Source organism: Argiope bruennichi, chromosome X1 (genome assembly GCF_947563725.1).
Source record: "Argiope bruennichi chromosome X1, qqArgBrue1.1, whole genome shotgun sequence".
NCBI classification, from domain to species: Eukaryota; Metazoa; Arthropoda; class Arachnida; order Araneae; family Araneidae; genus Argiope; species Argiope bruennichi.
Window position 1 is genome coordinate 100578626 of NC_079162.1, and position 22660 is coordinate 100601285.

At 27.6% G+C, this 22660-nt stretch overlaps 1 protein-coding gene across 1 annotated transcript in view; it reads left to right on the top strand.

Moving 5' to 3' along the window:
* The first annotated feature begins 2782 nt into the window (after window positions 1-2782).
* Window positions 2783-22660, top strand: part of LOC129958415 (ras suppressor protein 1-like) — a 28208-nt gene continuing 8330 nt past the window's right edge. The window contains exons 1-6 of the mRNA XM_056070899.1: window positions 2783-3112; window positions 13571-13621; window positions 15429-15496; window positions 17231-17283; window positions 19074-19192; window positions 22239-22321. Of these exons, the coding sequence (XP_055926874.1) occupies window positions 2950-3112; window positions 13571-13621; window positions 15429-15496; window positions 17231-17283; window positions 19074-19192; window positions 22239-22321 (537 nt within the window). The 5' untranslated portion in view covers window positions 2783-2949. The remainder of the gene's footprint in view (window positions 3113-13570; window positions 13622-15428; window positions 15497-17230; window positions 17284-19073; window positions 19193-22238; window positions 22322-22660) is intronic.

Consider the following 22660-nt stretch of genomic DNA (forward strand, 5'->3'; position numbering starts at 1 on the left):
GAAATTCGAACTCGAGATTTTGACGAATCTCTACGTTTCAACCCTTCCTTAATCTGAAAAATGTATTTTTGGCATTATATCTATCTGTCTGTGAACACGATAACTCAAAAATGTTTCGAGCTAGATGGATGAAATTTGGTGTATAGAATTACGACCAAATTTGTGGATTTCTATCAAATTTTTGAACGAAATTCATTCACATAAAGTTTGTCTGTTTGAATATAAGTGAGCTCGATAGTTACAAAACACTAGTTAGATAAAATTTGGAAAACAGGTTTGTATCTAAAAGATACTGTAAAAATTTTGAACCAAATCCGTCAAAGGTTGACCGTTCACCATTTTATACTTTTTCATGCATGTAAACGCAATAACTCGTTAACAGAATGATTTAAAGTGATAAAATTCGATATGTTAACTTTTTACAGCTGTTGTTTCGCGTGAAATTTTGATGCCAATCGGCCGGCGAAAAAACAAACAGAATACATATTCTCGCGATGGATTGGGAAAAAATATTAGATTCGTGCCAAAGATTTATAATTCGTAACTATCGTTCACTAATTCCATGTAAATGATTTGCGAGTTTACAAAAAGTTCACAATTTAATGTGGAGAAAATAGGATAAGACGAAAGTTTCGAGAAATAGCGAGCCTCTTTTCCTTCAATAAATAAAAAATAAAATAAAATAAAATAAAAATCGTTCGTTGTATATTTCTTCATAAAACTCATTTTTGACTTCCATGAGAGGAAAACCATTTCAAATGAACTTTATAAGCAGTATTACGTAGTATCAGTTTTGATACATAGCTGTAGTTTGCTAGATACATGATTAAGAATTTCATGATTCCAGCATCCGGTTATATAGATTAATTTTTTACATTAACATCATGCTTTGAAGTTCCACGATAAAACTTTAGGGTAGGTGTGAATGAGACAAACCTCATAAGTGAGTTACTGTCGAGTAGCGAAACTAATTCCTGTAACATCATTTTACTTTCATACTGCAATTTGATGATATTTGAACTACGATAGTAGATTTTACGCATATCGGGGCTGCATACAATTTAGATCTCAGATGGTATAACGTTTTGATCCTACAGTCTAGATTCTATCAGAAAACCATTTACTGCCACTGGACAGCAGTGATCTGGCCGTAAGGTCTCGATTTCTATTTTAGGTAGTTTTGATTTTGATTCTTCTGACTGTACACAAAAGACGCCTGATATGTGTGCTTGGTACTAGTTAAATCCGATGTCGAGGTACTGCCGATGTGGTTCAAAAGTTTAAAGAAGGATAGTGGAGTGAGGTGTCGTCCTTGTAATCAAAATTACGAGGTCTGTTCCAAAATAGAATGCTTTGTTGCTCTCTCAATATAATTAATTGATGGAGAAACACAATTGCAAAAATAATGTAAGTAAAATAACTACTTGTTTTTTTTTTTGTTTTTTTTTGTTATAAGGCTTAGAACAGGGTGGTTACGTGCTCTCCCTTTAAAGATACTACAATAATTAGGCGTTACAGAATATTCTTCCCAATTGCATAGGGGGGGGGGAAGCATTTTTTTTTCCAAGCGTATTTTTATCGTTTGATTTAAATTATGGGTTCTTAACTATTTTTTTATATGATCTCTTTTCGTCTAGGGAAAAACAGTGCTTCTGATACGTGATAGCATGAAGAGAAAAAATAGACAAATAAAATATTAGTCAATAAAAAACAAAAAGAGGGCTTCCTAAGTAATGAATAACTATAAAATTTATTGTAATTATAATAAGTAATTAATTAATAAAACTTAATGAAACATTTTAAATTAAAATGGAAAAAACTGGATATTAATAATGAAAGCTCAAACTACAGTATATCCTTTTAGTAATTTTGTAATCCTAATATTTACATACGTGATCCAGCTTTGGTTAATAATTCAAGGTTGAAGAAGCCTGTTAATAAGTTTCATATTTGAAGGGGGAAAAAATCTACCAATTAAAAGAGTACCGAAAAAATTAAAGTAAGAATTTTTTGTGAGAAAAATAGAAAATATTTTATTAAGTATCGTAAATTTACAACGCTATGTAACTTGATACTTAGGTTTAAAAAGTCGAAAATTCAAATCAACGACAACAAATTACATATGTCAGAAAAGTTTGTAAAGTAATTACGATATAAGTAATAAATTTTAAATATATTACTTTTTAAAATGTGCATAACTTGTTTTAGGAATAACTAACAAAGTATTTAATTCTGTGCCTAAAACATAATTATTGTGATATAATGGAATTCAAATCGGAAGATTTGAATCGCAAGGCCAATATGTTTACGCGGTAACATATATTGAACAGAAAACAAAACATGTTCGCAATGGAAAAGAGTCTGCCAAGACTTGGCAGGTTTTATCATTCATGAATTGCAATCAAACCTTCCCCCTCAGCACTTCAATCGTAAACGAAACAGAAACCATCCTTTTCGCTCCGTTCAGTTTCACTTCACCTGACTTATGCTTGCTAATCCTTTCACTTCAGAGCTGTCACTAGGCACTTTTTTGTTTTGTTTTTTGTTTCGGGGATGTAATTTTTTTTAAAGATAACTTTAGAAATAGACGACTGTAACTTATCATCTATCAACATGCTTCTTGTTATAAGAAATATTCTTTCAACATCTTTTGATAAAAATGCTTCGATCGAATGTTTATCGTTGAGCTAATTTTTGCGGGCGTGATTACGTGATGTTTGTAGGCAATCCATATAAAGAAGTCAGTGGTTTGACGCCTCTGAAACACCTACAGAGTCCTTAAGATTGCGTGGGTCGACTTCGCCAATGAGTACGCCAAAACTGAAGTAACGGTGAAACTCTGTCAGTCGGCGTTCTAACGTGAGACAAGGTGCGTTCAGTGTTTGCTTTCGCTCGGCCGCAACTTCAGAAATTCTCAATTGAAACGGAAGTTAGCACGGTGCATGCGCAATGGAGAAAACCGCGGATACTCATCCAACTTCCTGTAACTTTTTGGAGTTCAACAAGATGTCTAAAGTAAAGAAAATTTTAGATGATGCTCGTGAACAAAATAATCCAGAAATCGACCTGGTTGATAAAGGGATTACGTCTTTTGAAGAAATGCCAGCTCTCAGTGAGTATCTCGGTCACATGTTACTTCGTAGGACTAATTTAAAACTATTCCTAATTAGGAGATTCTATTTTGGAAACCGGTTGGCAAGGAAAGGAGAGGGGAATGTTGTTGGGTGTGGTAGGGGATTTTAGCATGTACACATGGGATGTTTGTTTACATTTTAAATTAAAAGTTAAAATATATTATAAGAATGGACTTTTATTACTTATAAATTATTCATGATATATTTGAAATTAAACGCAAATGGGTTGTGAGACAGTTTTAAGAAATGATAAGATTAAAGCAGTATTTATGGATTGTTTATTTTTAGACCTATTCAAGAATTAAGCAGATGTTACTTTAATCCAGTTTCCACCCGTTAAATATTATTTATTTGCTTCTGTTAGACAATTCTGTCTAATGAAAATATTAAAATTTTTTCCGAAAAATTACATTTATATATAAATTGGTCATATATAATATCACTTTACTCAGGTGATTGAATTTGGTAGTTCTGAAAAAGTTAAAATAACTTTGCATTTATACCTTATCATTTTAGAAATTTTTTTTGTCTGCTGTTATAGTGAAGTTAATTAGAAAAGCAAAATATTGTTACTTATTTTAATTGCAGTAATTAGTGATATATTTTTGAAGATGAAAAAATTCCAACTTATTTGTTAGAAGTGCTTTTTTTTATCAGTACTTCTTATTTTTATTTTCTAAATGTGAAAATCTAGTAAAACAATTCCATATAAGTTTTTTCGTTTATCAAGTATTTGAAGGGACATAATTTTATTTTCTATTGTTTGAAGACTGTTTAAATTTGAATTACTCCATTCATTCCTACTCTATATTTTTATTAAAGAATTTTTCATTTCATAATTCTAAATGTTCTAATATACCCTTAAAATTTTTTTAATTCATAGTTTAAATATCAAGTTTTAATTTTGACAACAATATTATATCTTTTTCATTTGTGCATTTACTAGTGAGATTTGTTTTTGTATGGAAATTAAATATAATTAATTATAAAAAGAAATTAGAATATAATTTTTAAGTTTCTTTTGATAAACTTTCTTTTATTAATAGATACTGGATGAGCTACTATTTTTATTATTGTCAGAATTTTTGGGAAAACTTTATAGCTCTCAATATTTCTTTTTCGAAACCATAGAATAATATAAAGTATATTTTTAAGGAATGTGAATATAAAATTTTAGTGCTAATTATTGTACTTTTGGTTTTTTATTGTTGATTTTATGTATTATAATGATGAATAAAAGTTTTAATCCCTTTACAAACTTAAGATGTATTCTCTTTTGTGTTAATTTCCGTATGAACAACTGAAATTCTTCGTATGATGATACATTATCTATTCATATTATTATAGTTTGATATCCAGATGATTTCATATTTATTTTGCAAAAGCTTTTTTTTTTTTTAAATCTAAACACATTCTGTTTTTGAAAGTTATTGTAAACTAAATTTAGATCTGACGATGCAGTCTTTTCATTATACATCAGTTAAAGAGAAATTTTACTGTGTTTAATAGTGTTGATAAAAGTAAACAAAAATGTTGGGACATATATTAAAAAGAGACAAAGAACGCAATTGTGGTTTGCAGCTTCTGATAAATGTTCATATTATCTTCAGACTTGAATGACATATTTTGAATTGGCTTATTTAAATTCCAATTCTAGGAATGACAAAAGTATTAATGCTAAATCTTCTTAGCTTTACAATCATAATATTAATACCTAGAAGATGTAATCCATAATTTGTTTTGATCTATAGTTACTGGATTGTAAACGGTTCACATTGCAATGTTGAATACATCGTTCTTCTTTGTTTATTACAATTCTGTACATTGAAAAAAATTTAATGTATTATTCTGTAATTATCTGAGAAAAGAAGGCACATACTCACATTTGTCATCAGTTGTTAGAATGTATACATATTTATTATCTAAAATGTCATTCAAAACTAAATCTAATCCAGATAATAATTAAACACCATTCATATTTAGTGGCATTTCTTATACTTTGTGTCATATTTTGAGAATAAAAACAGTTAATTTTCTAAAGTAAGCTTTTATATTGAAATTCGTGTACTATTCTTGCATCACCTTGTTTAGTTTAAAAAGTAAAAATTAAAAGAAACAATTTGAAAGAGCTGGTATTTGTTGCTATGTGTAGACTTGCATTAGAGATTTTCACATTTGGAGCATACTTGTGTTTAAATGCTTTCATCTGACTAGGAGTAGCCCTCGTTTCATAAAAGAAATAAAATTTAGATAAAGTTTTAGTAAATTAAGATAAATTATTTACCTCATATTTGTATTAAAAGTTATAAAAATATTTGTAAAATTACTTAAGGAAATTTTTAATTAAAAATAATTGTTACAAGATTAATTGTCATGAGTAAGAAAAACAAATGATATTTATGATAGCTATTGATAACTGATATCACTTCCACAATCTTTACGGAAAATATGAAAAAAATTTCTATTATGAAATTTTTTTTAAAAATATCGGCAAGGAATATAAAATAATTAAAATATTAACAAAAACAAGTCGAACTTGCAAAAAATGGGAAAAAAATGCATAATGAAATAGATAATACATAAATGTTTTTCTCCCAAATGTTCCTGCATAGCTTTCTTTTGATTATGAAAACTCTTTAGTGATGTTACTAACCTCAATAGAATTCAAGAAATATGATAGATTTGATTTGAAATGATGCTTAGTTAACTTTCAAAAACTTTTTTCTTTATTTGCCCCTAAAATAATTAGTGTTAATAAAATTTTCAAGTTTATAATCAAGTTTCCAAAGTTTAATCGTGTTATTTTTATAAATACGATGTCACATTATTTCTGGAAACATCTGAATCATGTAACATCTTTTTTTATTAATTTTTTCTAAAAAGTTTGTTCAAGTTAATAAAATGTTTTCTTTAAATGAAAGAATTTTCCCCAAGACTTTTACAGGTTTTGTATAGAATGTGCTTCAGATGTATTAATTAATGTTAAATTATTCAAAAATCAACATTTTTGTAATCAAATGAAGTTTCTAATAAGTTTTAAATTGAAATAAAATTACAAAATAAAATATAGTTTTAAATTGATTTTTTTTTCTTTTTTGTAGTAAAAATTATTTTACCTTTTTTTATTGAGTTCTTGTTTGTATTTAGCGAAAACAACAATCTATTTGTCTAGTAGAGATATACATTTATTAATTGATTTTTAAAAATCCTTTCTATATCTTTTAATAAATTTGAAGAGAAAAATTAAAGAGTTTATGAAAGCTTTGAGGTATTTTGTTGACAACATTTACATGACATGCAGTCTCTTACCTTATGATTTAGCTTTATAAAAAATTGAATTTCACAAAATGTAAAATCAAAACATGGTCACAAAATTTTAATTAAATTATCAAAAATGTTTTATTTATACCAATTAAAACATTCTGCTTACATTTTCTTAGAGACTTGTTTTTTCAGAAGCATCCATCACATTTAAGAAATTTAACCCCAAAACTGTTAATTAATCAAAATTCTTATTTGAAAATTTCACCATTGTATCCCAAGCAATAACTAAAAAAATCAAGGCAAAAATCAGTAATAATAAAGGGAGGGGGGAAAACACAACAACAACAAAAAAAACAACAACACCCCAAACATTTTTCTGTAAGTGTGACTGTTTTTAACTTCTGCAGAAGCTGATTTAGTTTTTGCCATCATGTTTGATTTGCCATCTGTTTTGACACTTCTTCCACCCCACTGCCTTGGCTTGCTGTAAAGGATCAGGCAGGCTTAATATGAATTTGCCACCTTTAAGATCTTGGAATCAGCTCCTTTCCTTGGAGTTAATCCGTTCTTTTTTCCCTCTTCTCTATACCCATCGCTAAGCATTTTTTTTTACAACAAATATATTTTGTTCTTCAAACTGTTTCCTCCCCCCTTCCTTTTTATTCTCTTATTGTGTTCTGTAGACATGGAAACAACTGTCACTAACTATTACAAAAGGAGATTATAGAGGCATACTAATTCCTGGACTCTCGTCAGAAATGTTCTGTCAGTTTCTGACTGACTCTATATAATTTCCTAACCTATATGATTTGCACTTCATAAGGCTTTATTATTTTGCTTTAACAAGTAAACTATTTTTTTTTTTTTTTTGTTATACAAAACATTTATCAAGGAGATGTGACACATAAATTGCAAAATATAAAAAGGATGCAGAGAGTACCATTTTATCTCTAACATTTCTTTTATACATAATCAATAAAAATTTATATGCAAAATTTGTACTTTAGTCTATAATATTTTTTAAGAAGAACCTTGCTAAAACATAGTAACCAGTTTCTGTTGAATGTTATTTAAATATGCATTCCTTTGGAATTTTACTGTTTCACTCTATAACTTTGATGTCTAATACTTAAAAAAAAATGAAAAAAGTAATTGCTCTTTGAAACAATAATAATAATGAAATGATTTTGTTATTCATATACTTAAAATGGTTTGGAACTTTAACTCAAATAATTACCTTTTGCTTAACCTGATATTGCCTTATTATGAGTAGTATTCTGAATTATTTGTTATTTTCATTTATAAAGAAAGTAAAAACTGAGAATTATACAGTTGAAAATTTTTACATTTGGAGTCTAGAAGTTAAATTTAAAATTTGGTTCTCAATTCAATTGCCTGACCATTTTCTTGACATTACCATCTAAAAATGCGACATTTATTATTGTTTGTAAGTGAGTTAGAAATTGGGAATTACTTGTTGAAAGAGATGACTCCCCACACATAATCAAGATGATGGTCCTTTTACTATTCTTAAGTTTTTGCACTTCTTTTTTGCTATGGAACCTTGTTAGTGATAAAGCAACCAAGGTGCAAGGGGGATATTGATGTCCTGCATTTAAGTTTTATGGGCTATCATTGGGGCATAGTATTAGAGCATTCATATCATTTTTATAAAATGAAATATCATGAAGGGATGAAAAAGTAATGTTATGCTCTATGCACCATCTATGTTTACTAAACCATTGATGATGACTTTTTGGGGAAAAATGCCCAAGGTGCTTATTACTCTTGTTATGTCATTGAAACTCTATGGTTCTAAACAAATCTGTTCTCTCTGGGTTTGACTCTTCTGTAGGGTTTTCATGTTTGAAAAGCAAAATGCATGTTAAAATAAATTCTGATTTATTATTTTTGGTTCTGCAGATTTTAATTTTAAAAAATAAAGTTTTTTCTTTGTTGGATTTTTTAGTCTCTATGGAGGTAACATTTTTTTTTCTGTTGAAAAATTAAATCTTTTAACCTTTTAAAAACAGTTTTTTTATATTAATAGTTTTATCTAATGCTTTCATTTGACATCATGAAATTTAAAATTTCGTACTTCTCTGAAATTACATCTTTTTTTAATGGTTTTGTGAAAGAATTGCTAACTTTCTTGTTTCTGTACTTTGGTTTAGATTTAGGAAAACTTGTTTTAACATCATTTAAAAGTTAAAAGATTGTATTTGTTGTAAAATTGCATCTTGTTTTGTGTTTGTTATAGTCTATGTATTTTCTGTAGGCGGTTCAAGGTCATATTTTCTACCTCATTATTGGTTGTTTGGTACCAGTAACGTGGTAGAAAATGTGACCTTGAACCACCTATAGAAAATACACAGACTATAGTTACATGTGCTCGAATTTCCTGCTGCAGTAGAGGTACAATTCACTTTTCTCTCCTTATCGATAAAGGAATGATTAATTTTTATTTTATTTCCGAAGTTGTTTTTGAGTGTTAAGCTTTTTTCTCTCTTCCCATTCTTACCTCCAATGGAATGGATGCCCAAACTTGCTGCTCTGAGAAATTCAGATAATGATTCTGTGAAGTTATTTCAATTTATCAATAGGCCGAAAATTCAGTGCCAGTCAAGAGTAACTGTTAGAGAGGTGGGCATTTTGTGAAATTTTCCTGTATATCTTGAGAAAGACATTTTATTCCAAAAGAAGGAAATAGTATTCAAATTTGGTATGAAGATAGGATAGTGGTGTTATAGATTTTAAGCTTCAGAATCAATAAATTTTTGTACTTCATTTCCATCATGGATAATTTAGTTCATATATTGTAGAATGGAAAATGCTTGACCAAATTTTTTGTGCTGTGTTTCTGCTATCAGAATCTATTTCTGGTATGTAAATGTATAGTAGCATCTCCAACTTCAGTCTTTTGTAAATCCTGCATACTTCGAGGATGGCATTATGCGTGTCCTAGGGAGAATATTTCATAGAGCCAAAGGGATTTCTTTACTTAAACAGTAATCCACTTAAATATTTTTGCTATATGTTCCATGTTTCTTTGTCAATAATTTTTCTTTGTTAATAATTTTGACTTTTTCTTTTGTCAAAATTATTGACAAAAATGACATAATTTTGCTTCGTCAATTTTAAAATCAAAATTATTGCAAAAGGTTATTAATTTTTTTTTTCTATTTCTAAACATATACTTTTTGTACCTTTAATTTAACTCCTAACTTGAGAGTGCATTGCAGATGGCTTGTAACAACAAGAATCATGTAATAAACTATATTTATTATATCTAACTTTTGCTGTAGCTTATGATGTTGTTTAATGTTGAGATAATTATTTACAAATTTAAATTTACTATTAATTAATATTTCTTGGTTTGCCTTGAATTTTTTTAAAAATATTCAAACGAATGCATTGCCATCCTTTAAATATTTCCTTAAAATTAATCCTTAAATATTAAATATTCATTATTTTTTAACAATATTTTATATAAAAAGTTAAACAAAATATGGCATTATAGTTGAAAGCAAAAAAAGTCTATGAAAATTAAATAGATGATTTGAAAAATCTCAGTATAAGACCAAATAATTCTTGATTTTTAATTTAACAAGAGCTCAGTTTAATTAGACTCTACTAAATACTTTATAAAATAATTTACTGTGGATGTGCCAAGATAACTAACAGAGAGCTTACATTTCCAAACAACACATTATCTATCAAATTAACAGTGATGCAATAATAAAGTTTAAATCATTAGTTAACAACAGAGTGATAAAGAAGAGAAGTTTTAGTTCATAATATTTTTTTCTTTATAAGTTTGGATAAGTTATTCACTTTCATTACATTTCTTGTTCTTGTAATACAGGTTTGAATTTTCGACATACAGACATATTTTCTTGACATTTAATAAGCATGATTTTCTTAAAATCTTTCAGACTACTTTAAAGAAAGATTGTTCTGCAGTTTGAAAGTCATATGTATAGCAAATAGTTGACCACACGATTCTTTGATATCAAAAGGAGCCAGCAGGTGTTTGAGAATAGTCTGAGCTATTATTTCATTATAATATTCATGGTATGCAAAAAACTCAAAGAGTGAGCATTATTTGCATGGCTGCTGATTTTAAAATGAAAATAATAAAACAAGTTAAATACATTGTGAATACTCAATAAATTGAATAAAAAACAAATGGAATTCAGAATATTTTATAAATAGGTATAATTTTGGTTGAAATCAGATATTTGATGATTTTCATGTAAATTTACTTAATAATAGAATGTTTGTTCAATTACCCTTTTTTAATTCGTGGGAAAATCTTATATGTATCTGAATAAATAGTTTACAGAAGTGAGATAAAAAGTGTATAAAAAAGACTGGTGAGGGTAAAAATTTTCTTACATATTTATACATACTGATTAAAATTCATTTATTCTGTATAAAAAGAGCAAATTCTGTCAGTAAAAGTGCACAGTAAAGATAATTGCAGTCTTTAGAGTTATATCCAATTATGACCAGATATATAAGTAAATTAGGTCTAGTTTTAGCAATGGTTTCTATTTTTACACTGTGTTTTTGTTTAATAAAATTAAGAGTATATATAGTGCTCTTTCTGTAATCTGGCTCTCCACCTGTCTCACCCCTCCAGCAGTCCAGCATTTTCTAGGGAAGTTACAGACATTAAAAAGAAAAATCATTGCATGCAGATATCGGTAACCTTGATGCAAAGTAAACAGTAGATTGCTGGTCATGTTTTGAATTAGATTTTTTAAATTTATATTCTATACTAAACGGTTGATTATTTAATGCAATAAACTTAGGTTTTATTACTGAAATTATTTTTAAAAATGAATCTTTACAAATATAGCAGTCCTCTGGTCTTATTATTTGTTAGATTACTCAGATTGCATATATTATACTGGAAAATCATGCAATTACAATGGATGTATCAAAATCTGTATTCCCCATATTATAAGGAAATTAACTACAAAAAAAAAAGAGAAATAAACATAATTTTTTAATTTAACATCTACATAGTTTGGTTAAAAAAATACTATGGTTCATTAGAGAAATGTGAAAGTACAGTATTTGGAATAAACCAAAATATAATCATTGGGCATTAAAAAATAAAAATGTTTAACTGCTTTTAATACATTACTGACACTGAGTCTGAACTCTCTGATAATTACTTTGTAATTGCTATGTGGGTGCTATGAGACAATCTGTACATATTTTTGGAAAATTTAGACATTTTGTCGTGCAAGCTAGCAAAATGATATTTAAACTAGACCTTGTTATAGTAAAATGATTCTAAGCCTAAGGCTAATGTCAATTTTCATGACAAGTGTACTTGAATCATTTACTTAGAGTTAAGCTTTAGACAGTTACTTAAAAAAAGAAAAAAAAGTCTACTTCTATGGCAAAATCAGTATTGCATCATATTATCAATGTAGTATAAATAAATTTTTAACTAATAAATAATTCATCATAATTTAGATCAAATAGTATTTTGGGAGAAACCAAAGCAAGTTCCTATTAATATTTTCAAAATATTGTATCATTATGTTGTTTTTATATTTGTGAAGAATGAATATAAACATGGCAAGTTTGTAATTCATATCGAAGACTTGTTTTAAAACTTAATTCTTAGTAGTATGGAACTTTGTTTATTTTTATTTTAGTAATGTGAAAGCTAATAAAGTGTTTTAGCTTCAAAAGTAAATTACTTATTGATATTTTACTTATTGTCAACATTTATATATACTGCATTCACATTTATTACTGCACTGTTTTGATAGGTTTAACAACTTTAAAAATTGAAATATTTTAGAAGCCTCCCAATTTTCTCCAATAGATGGTTTGATACTATTTAAATTGGATGTGTTTTAAATAAGGCATTTTTTTTATTGTTGTGATAATTTCAATTTAATTATTAAAACTAGATGTTTTTAACTATGAATTTCTGATTGAAACATTCCCTTGGAAAAAAATTTCTCTGTATAAATAGATTGAATTCCTTTCTTATAAAAATATATTTATGAATTATTAAAATTCTTATTAACATTAAATATTTCTTTGAAAAATGAGTTCATTAAGATTTTAATTAGGTTAGGTGTTAGGTCAGATTTTGATTGTAAACAGTTGTATAAAGATGACTACCAGAGTTTTGAATCTGCTTAGAAGTTGTATATCTTTTTTTATTTTATATTTACATTTGCTGATATGATAATAAATAAATAAAAACTTATAGTATATTTTTGTATTATTTATATCTTAAATTCATTAATTATGCAGTAATTTCATGTATAATGTCAAATGAACAACCCAAGTTTAAAAAGGCAGTTTTTGATTTTTATTGTGAATTTCTAAAATTGTGGGTATCAATGGATTGTTAACCTATGAATGGATTATTAAAGTATAGGATTTACCTCCTTACCTTCTCCTTTTCTGCTTTTAAAGTAAATGCAAACCTTGAAACTAGGATGAAATAGAATACACTTCCAGTTTCCAATGAGGAAAGTATTGTTTGACAGAAACATATTTCATAAAAATTATTGTTAATTTAACTTTGATAAACTTTTGGAATTCATCTTATATGACACATCTTTGTGACTTTTTTGTTGTACAATATTAAATATTTAATCAGCCCATTAATATGATGATCTTTATCATGCAAAACTTTGAAATCGACATGTGAAATTCTTTTCAGCCTGAAAATTAATCTGACATTTCCATGTTTTCATGGAGTCTAAATATTGGGATAGTTTCAGGTAACTTCAGAAATAGTCTTATGTATAAAAATTCTTTCTTAATTCTCATTTTGTTGTAACTAGATGTTGACTGCAAAAATATGAACAAAGTCCATGATTTTGTTTCATATTTGAAGGAAGGGGGGGGGGGAGCAAAAAACTCTCAATATTGCTTAGGTATAGTATATTCAGGCAATTTTTGTTTTCTGTTTGATCAGGTATATTGAAGAAGCCTGTTAAGAAATAATATGAAACCTGTATAGTTTGAACCTTGCAATTTTACAATGAAATGGTTTTGATACTGGATTTTTTTAAATAGTTTACTCTAATATTTTTATATGTGATTAAAAATTTTAAAACCTAAATAAATGATTAAATAATATATATTTGATTGTGGTTTAATTTTCTTTATTCCTTTTTTTTCAGTGGTCATGCAAAACATAACCAGATTGACTCTCAGTCATAACAAAATTATTGGTAAGATACAATTTTTTAAATGTTTCTCATACAGATAGACACAGATTTAAAAAAAAAAAAAATGCAATTTTAGCATATTTTGAATTTGTTTCATGTATTTCTGTTAAATTATATCTATATCTACTTTAGAAATTATTGATCTTTATTTTATTATAAATACTGTTTCATTTGCATTAGAAATATTTGTCCATTATGATGTTATAATTCTTAAAAATGAATATATTAATTATTAAAAATTTTGACTTGATGTGGACCAGTTATATAATATAGTCTTAAAATTAATGCAGATTTTATGTTAATTATGAATTCTATTGTATTTATGATAGGTGAACTAAAATGTAATTATTTTATGCTTTTAAATTTGGGCAAATATATTTAGTTCTCTATATTTGTATTTTCCATTTAGTATATGTTTGAAGCTTTATCAGTCATTTTATTTTTTCTTAATAAACATAATTTGTTTGCATTCCTAGTAAGTCTTTAATATGTACTTTATAATAATAGACCTTTACAACTTTATTTTTTAATGTGTGATTCCTTAACAGCAGGGATCTTATTCTTATTTTTTTAATAATAATGTGTTGCAGTATAGGATATTAAATTTAATAATTTTGCCTTTGCAACCATTGAAACAAGACAGAATTTCTGCAAGCATTTTCTGATGCTTGCTGACTGTTCTGCATGATTAAATTTAGTTGAAGTTTTTAATTTAAGGTAGTTAAATTTTAGTTATGAAAAGTTTTTCTGATGCAAATACTTTGTAACTGAACCATAAAAAAGAGAAAATCTGTCAAATTTTTAATTAATAAAGATTGAACCATACGTCTTCATATAGATGGTGAAAGTGTTGATTAATTTCTTTTTAGTTTTCAGGCAAGTGAACCAGTTGAGGAGAGATGGTACTAGCAAAGGAAGTATGGATTGAGATTATTCTTTTGTTTGAAGGTAGAACTACTCTCCATACAGCTCTTTGAAATGAGTGCACAAACTTGAGATAACTTTTGACACAATGGCAAAATTTATCAAAAAATTCAAAAGAGCAATTTCCATTGCCTAAGCAAGATTTGTTGATCTCTTTGGATGATAATCTGCAAATAAATTTTTGCTATCCACAGATTATTATCAACAGATCTTCTTGCTCTGGCTATGGAACTTGTCCTTTAGAATTTTTTTTTGATAAGTTTTCCTGAGGTGTTAAGGGTTATTCCCCTTTTGTACATTGTATTGAAAGTATGTACTGCATAACAAGTGATAAAAGTCTCTGCCAACAGAAAAATTTCAATCCCTACCTTCGTTAGTAGCATCTATTTTCAATTAGTACACCACCCTAAAAACGAGAGAAAAAAAAAATCAGCATTTTCATTATCTGGAGATTTATGATTCACCTTGTTTATCCAATATTAAATAAATGAAATTATTTCAAAAGGAATAAGACTAAAAAGTAGGCTGCTAAAAGGAAAAATAATTTTTACATATAAATAAAAAAAAAATCAAAGTATAATAAATTATTTATTCTTTAAACATGACCCAAACAGTTCATGTTATACTCTTGTAATTCTGGAAGAAACAAAATATTTGAAGATGAAGGACACTCTGTGCTGTATAACTATATATCAAGGTGCTTTTTGAGAATTTGATGTGCCAATAATTTGAAGATTTTTTTTTTTAGATTATAGAAACTGTAGAAGATTGTTCAGAGAAATTTTGTGCATATTGTATTTGATTTGAATGTTGTTGTATTTTAATTTTAAAAAGTTTTTCATTGTAAAAAAATAATAAATTCATGTTTAATTAATTCATGTTTCAGTGGTATCTCCAGTTATTGCAAATATGCCTAATCTTGAATCTTTGAATCTTTTTAACAACCATATTGAGGTATTTATTTATTTTTTTCTTTGTTCATATAGTATTTAAAATTATTTTTGTAAATCTGTTGCCTTGAAAAGTATTTCTTTTAAAAATCTATGGAAGCTGGTTTTTTATATTTCTTTTGGCAGATTTCATAAAGGCTTTAAGTTTACTGGATTGGGGATAAGGAAATGTAATTTAAACATAAATGTTTCAAGAGTTAAAAATTTTTAGCTTATAAAAATAATATTTAAGAGCAATATCTCATGTGTATGCAATCCGTTTTTATTTTTTTTATTAATAATGTTTTTTAATTTCATTATTTAATATTTGATTTCTAGGATTAAATGAATTACTTAATCACAAAAATGCAACAAATCGCAAAATTCGAGGCTTCACATTTGTTTTGTAACTAAGCATATAATATAATTAAACATTACGTGTTGTTTTAAAAAAGACAGAGATATAGTTATAGTATTCAAAATAAACCATTAATTCATTTTGAACATAGTTGTTGAGATTTACAGTATTTTCTCTAACTGGAAATCAAAATTGTAGGAAGGGATTATAAAACTTTCAATGGAATGCTTAGTATATTTTTTTTTTTTTTTTTGACAAAAAAACTCCTTACCCTCTTTTACTGAAAATTAAAGTAATGCTGTGGAAATTTCGAAAACATTTTTATTTTACAAAATAAGGTGGGGAATCTTTAACCATGTTTGCTTATCGTCTAATGTGGGCCCATTTTTTTCGCATAGTTAGTTTTTTACAGTGGAAATGAAAAGTTATTTAAATTAGCCTTTCAGTACAAATTTATTTTTCACAACTATTCATGAATTTCGTCGTGAAATATTCTATAATTAATTACTGGGGAAATTGAAGCGTTTTTAATAGACTTTTTCCTCTCAAAAGTTTATTTCTTTATGAATTCTTTGGATTGAGTTATAAAAACTCCTGTAGCGCTTTTTAAATCATTAAATATATTAATCAATAATGGACATTTCTTAGTATGCATTTGAAATGGATTCATTTATGCATAGGATTTGTGTTATAATTTTAGTTATCAGGAACTAATTGTATGATTTTTATTTTTAAAACCTAAATATTTTTATCCGCTGATAGCCGAAGGCATAGGTGCTGTTCTTTCAAAAAGACATACCTTTTACTTTAATATTCTTGAATATCATTTTATATAACCCTGAATAACAATAATGTTTATATTTTTCGTTTAATATTGATCGTATTGAAAATAGTTCATGGTAATTTGTTCTTCATATTGTTAAATATGAATTTATTATATATTTGTAAAAATTTTCGAACTGTGATTAATGATAAAAAGAATATCCACTTTTAAAAACTGCGTTCGTAGTATAAAAGGGGTTCATACTTTTTTAAAAATTGCATTGCTTTATTTGTGTTGAGATAGCCTACTAATGATCATGTGCTAATGCAATTTTATAACTAGTAAAAATTGCTTCCTTGAGGTTTTTGATATTGCATATACATTAAATTATTTTTATTGGCTATTGAATTATTTAATTTGAGTTAACTGATATTTATATATGCACCTTTGATTATAGATGATGAAGGTTTATCAATTTCTGTTGCTAATAATCTACTATATTCTAACTTTGTGCAACTACAAATAAGAATTTCACACATACTAAAGAGATTTGCTTTTCTGTATATAATATTATCCTATATTTTTAAAGAATGTTTGAATATTCTGTCTTAAATATTCTCATGATAACAATTTTTTAGGATCTTCCAACTTCAATATCATCCCTTCCAAAATTAAAGATCTTGAATCTTGGGTAAGAGCATATGCCTTTTGTGCTTTTAATTAATATGGAAGTTTGCTCACATAAAATATTTTGCACCTTTTCCTTTGCAGTTTATCTTCAACTGTTTTTCTTATCTCTCAGAGTGATATTTCTTTATTTACAATTTTATTCGCAATCCTATTGAAATATTTTACTCAGTGTAATTTTCTATTCATTCTTTTAAATCTTTGCAAATTTTCAAATCAACTTCATATTGACAAGCATGCAACAAGATATATTGTGTTATTAGCATGTAATGTTATGCATATGGGAAATGCAGAACCGCTAAATTATGGCCGAAATGTAGTAGCTGCACATTTTTTTAATATCCAATTTGTCATTAATAATTTTTGATGCTATCACTAATACATATTCCTTTTCGTCAATGATTCGTTTATAATCTAGCAAAAATAGACAGACTTAAACGTTTTATTCATTTTTATAAATTAGAACGAGTTATTTCTCTCTTGTGATTCATAAATCATGTACCCAGTTTTTTTTCCTTTTTTTTTTTTTTTTTTTTCAGGATTCTTTGAAATTTGATTGTAAATGTACCATTCTTTAAAAATGATTCGATAGGTTAGAACAATCACTTAGGAATTTTTTTCGTTTCGGTTTTTAGTTTTTCCCATTTGGATGTTATATTAGCTATTCTTTTCTTAATTTTTGTCTTTCAAGATGTCTTTTCATATTGGTTATTTATAGTAGCAAGCGGCCATTTGATGTGTTAAACTTTCTTTACAGATGATTCATATCTTATTCTGTCAAATAAAAATAATAATAAATTTGTGCAGTTTTTTATTCTATTCTGAAAAATAAGAATGTGGAATCATATTGCACAAATCAGCTTTTTCTTTTGATATGCATTATTCATGTGTTCATGCTCATACGTTTTAAAACTTTTAACAGTGTTATGAAGTGTTATGAAGTTTTCATCTGAAGGATAATGTAATATAGTAATGTGCTGAAATACTGCTTTAAATTAGATATGTTAATGTGTTTGTCTCACTGATGAGATGAATTTAATATAGATCACTGGAAAAATCTGGCCACTGGGTTTCCATTTTGGTCACAAATATAAATTATCATAATATTTAACAGATAATTATAAATTACCATAATTTTTAAAGCCATGTTTGCAATATGAAATTAACTATGAAGATATGATTTTTTTTTCATAAGTTTTATATTATGTATAATATATATAAGAACTTATATATATATTATATTTAATAGAATAAGTTTTGTTTTGAGGAAGATTTCAGAATTGCATTGCATTAGAAACTTTGAAGCTTACTTTCTTTTATATAAATTTAAATTTCTTCCATCTATACCTTATCTATTTAATTTCTTTTAGTTTACAGCTATCAATGTTTCTGATCCTTTTTATTGAGTTATTGCTACTTAAGGAAAATACAAATTATGTTAACCGATTTTGTGAATTCTATACAGTTTAAGATATAATTCACGATCATTTTAGTTTCGTATATTATTTAATTCAACATAGTATGAATCTGAACTTACAATGAATGTTTAGCATTTTTCTTCACATTTGCATTTATACATTAAAAAATATTCTCTCTTGTTTCTCTACGATTTAGATTATTTTTTGTTGCATTTCAAACTACCTCTTTTTCAAACTGAAATAACGTTCATAATTTTCTATTTTGGATTATTAACTGGTTAATTATTTTTGATTATCATTTATTAAGAATTTTTTTAAATTAAGAACTAAAAACTTTTACTTTTCTACAAAATTATGTGGTCTATTATTTTTGCAGAATGAACAGACTGTGTACTTTGCCTAGAGGGTTTGGTGCTTTTCCACAGTTGGAAGTATTGGATCTGACGTACAATAACCTGAATGAGAAAAGCTTGCCTGGGAACTTTTTTATGATTGGTGTGTAGTCATACTAGTAGGTAGTGTGAATAGTTTGCTGGTGGATACCTCAAGTAATTTTTTTAGTTGAAAATGACATTAGAAAATTTTCAGCCGTTACAATTTCAAATAGAATACAGTTCTAAAGATATTTTTGTATTAATGCAATGTGTCTATGAAGCAGAGTTATTTGACATTTTCAAATCAATTTCTTTTATATATGGAAAGTGTTCCTTAGTTATTTACGTTTTCTGTATAGGTATATGTATATAAATTCGTGTTTTCTGCAACTTTCACTGTTTTCAATTTTTTAATTATTTGCTGCTGCATTGAAATTTTTGAGATCTTTTAAAATATATTCTAGATGTCAGTTTTACATAAATCCTTTGATAAATAATTTTAATTGTTAATTAGTTGTAGATATTTGATTAAGATTTCATGGGTTAAAGATTTGGATATGTGATTTATATACCTTAATTTAGACATTTTAAACTATTAAACAATTTTAGTTACATGCCATTTCATGTTGCACTAACATGGTACGGCAGATACTTGCACCGTCTGGCTTGACTTGGTTTTTGAGATATTTGCTTATTGGACGAAATAGATATGTTTGCAGAAAAAGTAATGGAAATCTTTCTGTAATGTATTTTTAATTTTATGAGAAATTCACATATTTTATAATCTGTATTAAATAATTTTTTGTCTATTAGTTTGATTATTGCCATGCAACTAATTTAAAATCATGTTGCATTAATGTTTAAAAAACATATGAAAAATAAATTATTTGAGAAAATGCTTTTTTCAATCTTGACGATAGAACAACTAATGTTTTTTTACTTGAAAAATTTATTAAATTTGAATTGTCTTTTGTAGACTGTTTTTAATAATAATAATAAAGTTTAGTCGAAGTTAAGTTTCAAAATGGGCATGCAACTTAATGGCTACACTTCTCAGGTAATAATGCAATACAGAGGGTTGAGTAACTTGGGCTGTTTTTATAATTTTTCAAGCTCTTGAAAACTTACTTGTGGTCACTATTATTTTCCATCCTGTTTACGAGATCATATTTTATGGTTTATTGTTGGTTCCTAAACTTATCATTTTTTTTTGTGAAGTATGATTTATCCCTCTGAGAGGCTTTCTTGCTAACTGCTATTGAAGTATTAATTTTCCTTGCGTAAGTTGTGCTACAGTTTTGGCATAAAAGATTTGTGAAATATAACAGAAAAAAGAATTTTATTTGCTTCAAATTATGCTCAATAGTTAATATTATGTATTTAATTTAAATATTATCAAACACAATGTGTCATAAATATTAAATACAAATTGAAAGTTGCGTGGGAAGATAAATTCATTTTAATCCCTTAGTTGTCGTGGTCATACCTCATACGTGATTTGAATTATTACTTCTCAAACTTAGAAGATGATGCTGAATCATTCAAAGATGTTGCAGTTCAATAGAAAAATTGCATATAATTCGCAAAGGTCTAAAATACTTTTTATATTTTTGAAAAATTTTATCGGTAAGACAACACACTCCCGATTTGGGAGATATAATCAAATCTTACGATAAAACAGTGAAAATAGTTAAAGCATTGATTTTTTGCATATTTATAATACGAGGGACTGTATATTTTATATTTATACCGATCTAGTAATTTAGGTAAATATATGTACACACAGTGATCAATGAATTAAAAATCTGTGCACTAATGCTCTTTAACAATATGGGTATACAAAACCTGTTTATGACGTGGATGAAACGTCATCAGAATGCTTCTATAAACAAGGTGTGCACGTGTGTTTCATTATGAACGCAGTAGAATAGGAAAAACGACAGATCTTTCACCGTTTGAAAAAAGGCTTATTGTTTGGGCCTGTTTAGCTGGATGTACGATTGTGAAAACAACAGAAATCACTGGGTTCGCAAAAACAGCCATTTCGAGGGTATTGGAAGCCGAACCCACAGTCTGTTGTCTGTCCACAGACTGGAACAGACAACAGACTGTGTTCCAGTCAATGTAATTGGAACACAATCTACCAAAATCGTGATCAGCATCCTCTCCGACGGTTTGTACGGCAGAAAAGGACTCGACTTTTCTTCAGTTGGCAGAATCCTTCAAATATGTTTCGCCCCCAACCGATTTCGGTGCGAACCATGCGCAGGGAATTGCAGAGGATGGATGTATATAATCAAATACCTGTGAAGAAACCTCTCATTTCAGGCCGGAATGCATAATGCAATTCAGTTTCGTTTGCTATCTTGAAAGACGAAACTGAACATCAGAGGACTGGAAACGGGTTATATGGTCAGTCGAATCAAGCTGCACCGATTGAAGACGTCGTGTTTAGCTAGAACCCCATGAAGTCATGGACTTATCTTGCTTTGTTCGTTCTGTGCAAGGATTTGGTGGTAGTATGTTGTGGGACATGATCTATAGGTTTGGGAGTGGTCCCCTGGTGTTAGCTGAATAGCAGGTGCTTCCTGCCATATTACTTATTTATTCCCTACGTGACGGATACTTCACGGATGTTAATGCAATTATGAATCATACCGGAATTGTTCGAAATTGGTTCAGAGAGCATCAATCAGACTTCCAGCATCTGCCTTGGCCGTCTCAAAGCCCAGATCTTAATCCAATAGAAAATGTTTGAGATATCTTGAAAGGTGCATCCGACAACAATCTTCTCTTCCATCCTATTTACAGAGTCCTAGCCAATGCTTGGTATTCTCTTCATATATAAGCACTCCAAGTGCTTGTAAAATCAATGCCCTCACGAATAAAAGCTGTTATCTGTACAAAAAACTGGTCGAATCAAATGTTAATATAAGATTTCTAATTCATTGACTAGTGTGTGTTCTTGTATATGAATTAAAAAAAATTGAAATAATATTTTATTAACCTTGTTCAATAAAATTAATTATTGAAAAAGATTTCCTTAAATTCTCTGTTTTGTTTGCATTTTAAATAATGTTTTGTAAAATTGTTAAAACTCCGAAATTATGTATAGTAATAAAACTTTACATCATTTTTAATGGTGACTGTTTTTCATTTCTTTATAGAAACTCTTCGAGCTTTATATTTGTGTGATAATGATTTTGAATTTTTGCCACCAGAAGTTGGACAGCTTAAGAACTTACAAATAGTGAGTATTTTTGACTGTTGTATTGGATAAAATCTTTCTAGAGAGCATTTTTTTAATTCTGTAAATTATTTACTTACACTTAGCTATCCTAGAAATAGATTGTATTATATTTGTTTTAAGCTTACAGTAGGAGCTTGTAGTGGAAATTTTACACTCTGCAAAAAAATTTAAATAAGTACGTGAATAATCTTTTTCACAATAAAATTGTTACATGTATTTTTGTGGTCATGCAGGATCTATTGATGGACCTGTTAATGAAAATGTGAATTTGTAATATCTTGATTAATATTTACAAACCATAGAGTGTTAGTGCATCTGATCCAAAGTGAGTTAGGACTA